We start from the raw sequence: 9,471 nt of genomic DNA, 5'->3' as shown, positions 1-9,471 counted from the left end.
GGAAATGTGGTCCTTGGACGGACTACAAAGTGCTACCAGGTGTAACGGGGCACTACGACTTGTACTGCTTCAGTACAAGTCCACTTCGCACTGCTTCAGTTGCGAGTGGTGCCTTACGTTATTTCACGTACACTAGTACGTGCAGAGGAAGACTTCTCTTTAAGGTAACTAGCTTAAAGAGGGTAAAATGAAAACTGTATTAATATAATTAAGTATCTTTTCTTTCTATCTGTTAACTCTAACTTAATTATAAATAATACTAAACATGCAACTGAATTCTTATTTTATTTTATCTGTCTCTCTCTTTTCTTTATCTCTACAGCTGATTAGTCTGCGGAATAAATAGATATAATGGTCTATACCTATTGATGGATAAGAATTCTGAACATTACTATATAAAGTAATATCCACCAAATATTATCTACCTTTTAGATAATATATTAATTAACAACCTTTAAGTGTTAATTTCATGTAACGGTACACCCCGTTTCAGAGTGACCTTTTTACTACCTTGCTTCAATCGAGAGGGTACACCGACTAAACGCAAAAGGCCATTGCTTGAATTTGTACCGATGGCGTCTTATTCTTAACGAGCATTGGTGAGTATGCAAAATAGTATCAGACCGAAAGGGTGTCTCCGGTGGTGAAGTTGTAAAGATTATCTCAAGCTGCAAGATACTCGTACAAATCAGACATTAGGTAATCGTGCAATCGTCATGTCGACGCGAATCATTAAAGGCAGACCAGGTGAGGCGGGATAAGGCGACTCGATACGTCGTCAGATCTAAAAGTAAGCCTTTTCTTGGCGATTGCTCGGCGGACGGGACTAGCGGCTTGGATGCTGCTGCCATTTTTGATCATTCAGATTGGATAAAATTGGGTAACAAAATAGCGACTGAGCAGAAATTGCTCACGTATGCATTTTTCAAACACGCGCCTCTCGTGCTTGCAGTTCACAAATTTCTATCCTATAATATCATTTTAAAAAAAAACTTAAATCGAAGCTGTATTTTCAGTGGTCACGGTACTGAAAAATATAGCGCAGAGGAAGCGATCGCGATGTGTTCCTTGAATTCACGAAAGCATTTTTTGCTTCTGCGCCTGGCCCCTAACTTCTGAGAACGCAAATCGCCGTGCCAGCTGAATTCAAGCCAAGATACTTTTGCCCTCCCTACGTCGTTTCAGATCAGCCAATCGGAGATGAATGCGACCAATCTTCTTCGTGCCCATCATGTGGCCTGTCTCTCGTTATCAGGTGCATCTCAAGGGCAGAGCTTTTGCACTAGAGACTGCCGGCTGACTCCTATCTCGCAAATGAGAGTTTGGGGCTAAATCCAGCACCTGCCATCTCCACCTGCCACAATCTACCACAAAAAATGTGCCTAGCCCTTAATGGAAGGCAAAGATTCAGACTGCCGATCTTTTCTGGACGCCACTTGAGTGATGGTAGGGTGGTACTTTGCACCAATTGAGGAAGAAGCGTGGAATGAATAACGCGAACAACGACGGCATGCACAATTAGTAATGAAGTGCACAGCACATCGGTATCTACGCCGAAAGGCGGCAGATCCTCTGCTGGTCGCATGCTACGATGCCGCGACAAGCCCACGATTGATGTTGCCAAGGTTTACCCGACTCTGCCCTCCTTCTGCCCTAGCCCTCACGAAAGATGAAATCACTCTAAAAATAACTTGAGGTATCTATAGGGGCCAGCGCGACATAATGAGCGAGGTGAGCCATGGAGCTTCGATCTTGTCTCCGCCCAGAAAGCACAAAGCTCAAAAAAGCACGGAGAAAGTGGAATATAACTAGGTGGAATAGAGGGTTTCGTTAGCTCAGATTGTGAAACCGAGGTAAGCTACCAGCTGCTTTGTCTTTGATTTGTCCCATCAATTTATTAATCCCGCATGCTTCCCCCGCATCGTTCTCTGTCACTCCCAGTCACTTAAGTAAAAGATCCACGCGCTCACTACAACTTTTCCTGTTGCAGCAGACTCAGCACTCGACATTTCTCATATCACTGTTCACCCGACTTGATCGCCGATCGTGACTCGCTGGTAAAAATTATATTTAGCAACCTTGCCTCAACTGCACTACCTGCCAGTATGGATCGCGTTGAACGAGACGATTACGGTAGTGATAGCTACAGACGAGAAAGACATGTCGTGTCATTGACAAAGGTGCGCCCTCACCGCGAAGGCTCAAGTAAAGCAAATACATTACGGCTGCTTAACTTTATTGCTGTCTATCAGGAATCAAAATCGTGGCGCATTTCTTCTGGCTTCGCCCTTGCTAGTCTACTAAATCGAAACAGCTCAAACAACGCCCCCTTAAGCGGTATGCCAAAATTTAGCCTTCCATCACTCCATAGCTTCGGCAAGTCGTCACTTGCGAAGGTCGACACGCCTTTAAGGTCCCAGCTCTATGAAGATGACAATCACTTTGTCTCTAGTCGCCACTCGCATCAGCAGCGGAGGAACGTCTCGTCGTCCGTTCAAGCACTATCGCGGTCGCCTAACTCGCGTCGTATTGCACCGGCCCCCGCAGATGAAATCGATCCCGAGCGAGAGGCAGAGGCAGAAAGCGCGGTAGCTGCTGCTTGCGGCGGCCATGCTAACCAGTCGATCCGAGGTGGACGCTGGACTGCAGATGAGCATGAGCGTTTCTTAGAAGGCTTCCGTGTACACGGACACAAGTGGAAACGCGTACAGCAAGTGGTCCGTACGCGTTCAGTGACCCAAGTGCGCACCCATGCCCAAAAGTACTTGCTTAAGTTGGCCAAGCTTAAGGCCGAAAAGAAGCAGTGTGGGAAGTCTGTCGACATGGTTACGAGGTCTGCTGAGCAACAGACACGATCAATGACTCGGAACTCTGATTTTGTCCCCGTTACTCCAGAGCTCTCTACCTCCGACGACAGCCTCTACAAGACCCCATGTAAGAAAGTGCGGCGTCTTGATCCTGGCAATTGCGATCCTGTGGACCAGAAGTATATTGCCGCCGCAGCCACTACATTGTGCCTTCTCATGAGTCAGAAGATCGACTCGTTGCTTGACACGAGACACGACGCACGTACAGAAGGTCACAAATCGGACTTTGAGCCATATGACTGCTACTCGTCGCAGCCAGTAAAAAAAGTAGAGAGTGCACAGCCTAGCGAGTCGCGCAAGCGGTCGTACATGCATATTATCACGGATGAGCAGGACTACTCACCCGCATACGATTCTGAGCCTTCAGCCTTCACCATTGAAGGCAGCAAGCTGTGCTCATAATCAGCGAGAAAGCCCCATTCTTTCACTGTCATTTACTGATGACAGTCAGATCACGCCAAGCGCAGGCCGCGTGCAGTTTTCTCATCGCCAACGGAAGCAATTGCGGGCGGCTCCTTTCGCTTACTCCAATGTACTTTTCTATATATACACAAAGGCAATCTCTTCAACGCGAGCGGTAGGTGAGTGGGGACGATTGGGATCCCTTCTGCATTTTGTAAGCTACTTGTTTAAGTATAAAATCCCTCTTTGCCTGCCTGACTAATTTTACGTGGTTCTTATTCCGTGGATCACATCCGACCTTTATCACCTAAGCCAATAATCTTAGCACGAAGACTCAAATGCTTGAAGCATGAGATGACTTGCAGTTTGTCCATATTGACTTCTCTCGCGGCATCCTGGTCGCGCTTTCGCAGCACCACTGATTGTTTGCTTAAGAGCTCATTGATGACCCGGCGATCAGACGCCATTTCGTCCGTCATAACGCCTTCATTCCGCTCAATTGCCTAATTCGATACTCAAAACAAGGTGAGAAGCTGTGTCGTATATCGTTGCCTATTCAGGCCATATTACTCACACGATTCAGAGCGTCGAGGGCGAGTGTGAGCTCACCAAAATTTAAATGACACCTAGCAAGAGTGAGAAGCCCATCACTCCATGCTGGAGCCAACTCGGTAGACTTGCGCGCAAATTGAACGGCCTGGAAATCTTCGTACACCGCCATTGATGCCTGAGCCATTAGATCGTACAGCGCTGCATTGTTTAAGTCGATAGCCAAAGCTTCCTGCCACCTCCCCATTGCCTTTCTGAATCTTTCAGCTTCTGCAAGTATATTGCCCTCATTCTTTAGACGTCTCACTTTTTCTGGGACATCCTCAAGTAACCTAATATGGCTCTGTGCACGACCTGGTAGTGCATTACATTCTACCTGCTTCAGCATTTCAGCATCACTAAATACGCTGCCACTCAAATTCTGGCGCCTCCAATGCTGTCATTCTCGATATCTCGCTGCCTCTTCTTCGACGGCTTAATGGCGAATCGAACTGGGGCCGCCATTTTTGGTCAAGGACACCTCTACGCTTAATGAGAAGACGTGCGTTACAAAAAATTTCGACGAGGATGTAAATAATTTTTCACTTCTGTTGCTTAACAGTTTATGTGGTGTGGAAAATATTAGGATAATATACTCTCTTTTTTATCGAGGGCTGCTTTATGGACACTCCCCTTCTGCTGCTTGGACACCTCTCCTGTAACGGGGCACTGCCGACTTGTACTGCTTCAGTACAAGTCCACTTCGCACTGCCTCAGTGCGAGTGGTGCCTCACGTCACTTCACGTACACTAGTACGTGCAGAGGAAGACTCTCTTTAAAACACTTGCTTTAAAGAGGGTTAATTAAAAACTGTATTAATATATTTAAGTTCTTCTTGTCTATCTACTGAATACTAACTTAATTATAACCTTTTACAAAACATGTAATTAAGTCTTATCTGTCTTTCTCTTTGCGCGCGTCCAGCGCTGACTGGACCGCGGAGAAAGTAGATATAATGGTCTATATCTACCAATAGATAAGCTTTTAGAATATTACCATGTAAAGTAATATTCTCCAAATATTATCAACCTTTTAGATAATATATAAATTAACAACCTTTAAGAGTTAATTTCATGTAACAATACACCCCGTTACACCTCCCACATAAATACGTATTTGATTGGCTGACGTATACCCAATAAATTTCTGCTGCGCGCCCCACACACCCTCCCTCAATGGATATTCTGTGAATGCCGACATGGTATAAATGCTACCGCCTCACACACCACCCTAAATAACACGAGAGAGAGTGAAACCATGGCAGTGGTCAAAAGGTGCTCTCTTTATTCAACAATTTCCCTCTATATTTTTGCGGTTTCGCTTGCATATATATCCCAGCGGTGGTCAATGTCTGGCCATACCGAATCAGCCTTCAACTTCAACGCCTGGTAGTGGAGGCTGTGATAACCCAGTACGATACTTTCTCCGCTTGGTGGCGTGCAGCGAAGCGGCAGGGTTGTAACGCTTGCCTCTTCTAGAAAAACACGACAGCGCGTGAGTATGTGTTTGCAATGACGGCACCCATCTCTGGCATAATTAGCTAAAATGCCCGGTGACAGGGGCCAGCAAGCCAAGCGAGAGTGGTAAGGTGACGGTCTACCAGTCCTTTCTCCAGGTAATAGCACTCGTAAAATGGCTCGTTTGCAATGAGTTCTTTGGCCCTTTCCTTCTAATGGCTGGTAAGTCAGACTCAGAACGTCCTAATGCCACTCCAATGGCACGGAATCAATAGTTACCGTCTCCTTCGACATCCAGTACTACCTCGGAAATTGCTTCTATGTAGGCTTTTGCTGCAGCAGTTTTTTTCTTGCCGATTTGAGACTTCATTAGTCAACTCTGCATCAAGCTTAAATGATGATCAATCTATTAGTCTCGAGTGGGAAATGTAGCCTGGCACAAAGATGCTACTTTCACATACCTAAGCGCAAGTTCATCCTCTGAAGCGCTCTCAATGTCAATCCCCACACTTTTAGTCTTGATGTCACCTCTCGTTGCATGCAAAGGACATGTGGTTTAATAATGGCCTTGCCCCTTGCAGTGACCGCATTTTCGTTTTTTCCTCGCTCTTCCTTTTCTCAATGCTCGAAATGGGATGGGTCACGCTTTGTGGACGACGAGTTTTTTATCTCTTAGGTCGCCCACGAGTACGGACAACATCTGGATTATTCATATTGGTCATTGTTGGTTGAGATGAAAGTAGTCCTTCCATTGAAGTGCGTAGCGCAGCCTGCTGGCGTGAATTCATCTCCTGGTAACGGGTTTTGATTGAGCTTATGATCACATCAAGACTTTGTTCCTGCTGTATGCTCTGCGGGGGCACCTTTTTTATAATCTTCAGTGCTTGTGTGCTTGTGAAAGTCAGACTTGTAGAATCGTTGTTTGCAACATCTGCAATACCTTATGCTGGCAAGGTAGTCCCATAGTCCCCATAAAACCTCCCTTACATTCGGTATTGTTGCTTGGATCAATTACCAGTTGCTACTGACTATGCACAATATACAACGCATGTGCTGAAATTTAGCAGACTACATTGCTCCAAAATGGGGCTTTCAGCCTAAGAGGAATCTGAAGTCGCTCAAGACTGACTTGTCGGCTAATTTTCCGTCTGTGAGCATCTCCTGCAAGAACAATCTTCCCATATATCTCATCCAGGTCAAGAGTTGAAGTAGCTATTCATTGTTTAATGAAGGCGTGACTACCTTCGACTCGCGAGGTGACTGCATGTCCGAAATGACGAATGTTCTTTGTCCATGAAACAACAAAACGCTCTTTATGGTTGTTCAGCCAGTTCTAGATAGTTTGCAACTTGAAAGGGCATGACCGAAGTGATGCTTTTTATACTTATTCGTTTTATATGTGGAATCCATACTAAAAAACGAATTTTTAGAGAAGTCAGCAGCGACGGAAATACCAGTCTTTGGCGCGAAGAACAGGCACCGCAATCCACCACTATCATTTGTGAGAAGGCTATAGAAGATGTCATCTTCTTGAAATCGGGCCAGGAGTGCCTCGATCGGACGACGACCATTTAATGCTGAATTTCTCCCTTCGAGCTTTGCATTGTAGATATCTGTGCTGATTAGGTTGCGCTCTGGATCATTCTGACGTAGCGTTGCCAGAAAAACACGCGGCGCGGCTCCGGCCTTCGTCATTGACGTCGTTGTTGCGGCCGTATTACTCGGTTAGCAGCATACAGAGAGGGATCTTGAGCAGGGTCATGACCAATATGCTCATCATTAACAATGTTACAGTTCCATGTAACATTGTCCTTGTTGATCTTTCGCAGTATGGTTCCTAGCCATTCACAGCCACTTTTCAAGGTAGACGTGCGACGAATTTTGCCCTCTAAACCCTCATTCTCCCTGGCATGTACGCACTTCTGTCGCACTTTTCGAACTTCCGTGCCAGCTTTTATTCGTTTTTGAACGACCACGATTGATGCTACATCTGTTTTGAATGGCATATGATTTTACAGCTTTTTCTGCTTTGTTGAGACAGCGATACGTAGTGTCGTGCAGAATATCCATTGAGGGAGGGGTGTGTGGTGCGCGCAGCAGAAATTCATTAGGTATGCGTCAGCCAATCAAATACGTATTTATGGGTAAGGGGTGTCCAAGCAGCAGAAGGGGAGTGTCCATACAGCAGCCCCATTTTTATATTGTGGGTTAATACACACATAGTTCTGGTGGAAGGTCGATATCAGCGTGATTCGGGTGACGGTATTTTGCTTTTTACATTCATATAATGTTCAGTTCTTCTTGAATCTAAAAGCGTTCCATGGCTTTTTCAGTCTTGCGCTGCACTCGTTGGAAAAAGAAGATTTTCAAAGGCTCATAGGGCATGAGTTCCCTGTCTGGTTCTAACAGAATTTGAGTCCCTTGAACCAGGACTAGATGAGCTCTACGAGCTTGTACGACTCTCCGACAAGTTAGTCGTTACAGTTAGTGGCTCTTTAGGCCTCTCTATTTTCCTGAATTAAGAATCTAGGTAGCTCCGCTACAAAGGAAGTGCGCAATACAAGAAAACTGTATATTACTGCAAGCTAGATATGTAACAAAATACTTGTTCTGACTATGCAAAGCAAACGGGAGTGGTACGGGCTAGCTACCTTATGTTACACACCCGTTAAGTACACTTTTACGGTAAGGTCAATTACTTCATGTGAAGTAATTTGACCTGCCACTCGGGTGAGGTTCACAAAGTGACCCACCCTTGTGTATATGATGAACATAGGTGCATTCACATTGAAAGAGAGACGTCTAGCGTCAGCTGAGGTATTCAGAGCAATACGCTCGCCATGTAGAGATGCATATCTACAGAGATGTCATCTATTGATTTGGTTGAAAGGAGATATATTTAGTTGTTATTTAAATCAGTTTTGAAACTTCTTCCTAGAGAATTAGTGCGCACGAGAAGACATGTAACCGCTTCCGTGACGAACTTGTTCTAAGGTACAATTCGTTGGGTCAGGTCGCCGAAGGCGCCCACCAACTACCTCACTGCACGTGAGAGAAGACGGTCAAACCGCTTCTTCTCGCTGTGCTTGAAGGTGTATGCTAGATAGTGCAAGGCCGCTTACATGTATTCTACTGATGGCTTTTACTGAGTCGCTCGGTCTACGCCACATGGAACTTGTTCAATGTAGTAGTAAGAATCAGGTGTCGCAACTCTAGTTGCAATGTAGCGGAACTACCGAGCTTGTAATGGAATACCTTCATAACTGGGTATCCCGTTAAGTAAATATTACTTCCAAAAAAATAATTATGCATTATATTTCCTACAAGACAAAAATAATTAAGAAGGATAAAATTAGGGAGCTGCTATCCGGACACTCCCCCTTTGCTAATCGGAAACCCTCTCTCCTCACATTTATACCATATAGTTTAGACCCCCCCCAATAAAAATTGCAAACGCACACCCACCCCCCGCACCTCAAATTCCGTCTCATATAATAGAGTACTAATTTATTCATGTGGTCCACTCTGCAAAAAAGAATTATCATGGCAAAAGGCGAAAGGTGTAACGGGGCACTGCGACTTGTACTGTTTCAGTACAAGTCCACTTCACACTGCTTCAGTTGTGAGTGGTGCCTTTCGTTAGGTGACGTACACTGTACGTATAGAGGAAGACTTCTCTTAAGGCAAGTTAACTTAAGAGGGTAAAATGAAAACTGTATTAATATAGTTAAGTGTCTCTTAATCTATCTTTGTAAATGCTGACTTAACTATAAACTAATACTAAACATGTAAATGAATTCTTATCTATCTTATCTTGTAACTCTCTTTGATTACTTCTACAGCTGATTAGTCTGCGGAATAAATAGACATAATGGTCTATACCTATTTATGGATAAGAATTCAGGACATTACTATATAAAGTAATATCCTCCAAATATTATCTACCTTTTAGATAATATATTAATTAACAACCTTTAAGTGTTAATTTCATGTAACGATACACCCCGTTACATCACCCCTCCCTTAAACGACAATCACTCTGAATGTCATTAGATGGAGTGGTCGCTAAATGACCACTTAATTTTTAAAATGTTTTTGATTGGTCAGATCCATCATTTTAAATTCCATCGCATGAAGGAACAATTCATGCGGGGTGA

At 44.5% G+C, this 9,471-nt stretch overlaps 2 protein-coding genes across 2 annotated transcripts; one reads left to right on the top strand and one right to left on the bottom strand.

Annotated features, from left to right (window-relative positions):
* Positions 1–2,105: 2,105 nt before the first annotated feature.
* On the top strand, positions 2,106–3,269 carry CCR75_009041 (uncharacterized protein; the record flags this gene model as incomplete). The annotated part of the gene is made up of 1 exon (XM_067967088.1): positions 2,106–3,269. The coding sequence occupies one exon, from the start codon at positions 2,106–2,108 to the stop codon at positions 3,267–3,269; it is 1,164 nt and encodes a 387-aa protein (XP_067814688.1).
* Positions 3,270–3,556: 287 nt separating this feature from the next.
* On the bottom strand, positions 3,557–4,206 carry CCR75_009042 (uncharacterized protein; the record flags this gene model as incomplete). Its single annotated transcript, XM_067967089.1, has 2 exons — positions 3,557–3,772; positions 3,844–4,206. 2 exons carry the CDS (start codon positions 4,204–4,206, stop codon positions 3,557–3,559), a joined length of 579 nt encoding a protein of 192 aa, XP_067814689.1.
* Between the last annotated feature and the right edge of the window lie 5,265 nt (positions 4,207–9,471).

Source organism: Bremia lactucae (assembly GCF_004359215.1).
Source record: "Bremia lactucae strain SF5 chromosome Unknown BlacSF5_NotPlaced_200_SHOA01000120.1_2678225bp, whole genome shotgun sequence".
NCBI lineage: Eukaryota > Oomycota > Peronosporomycetes > Peronosporales > Peronosporaceae > Bremia > Bremia lactucae.
Note: the sequence above shows the minus strand (reverse complement) of the source record. Positions and strands in the feature narration are given on the sequence as shown.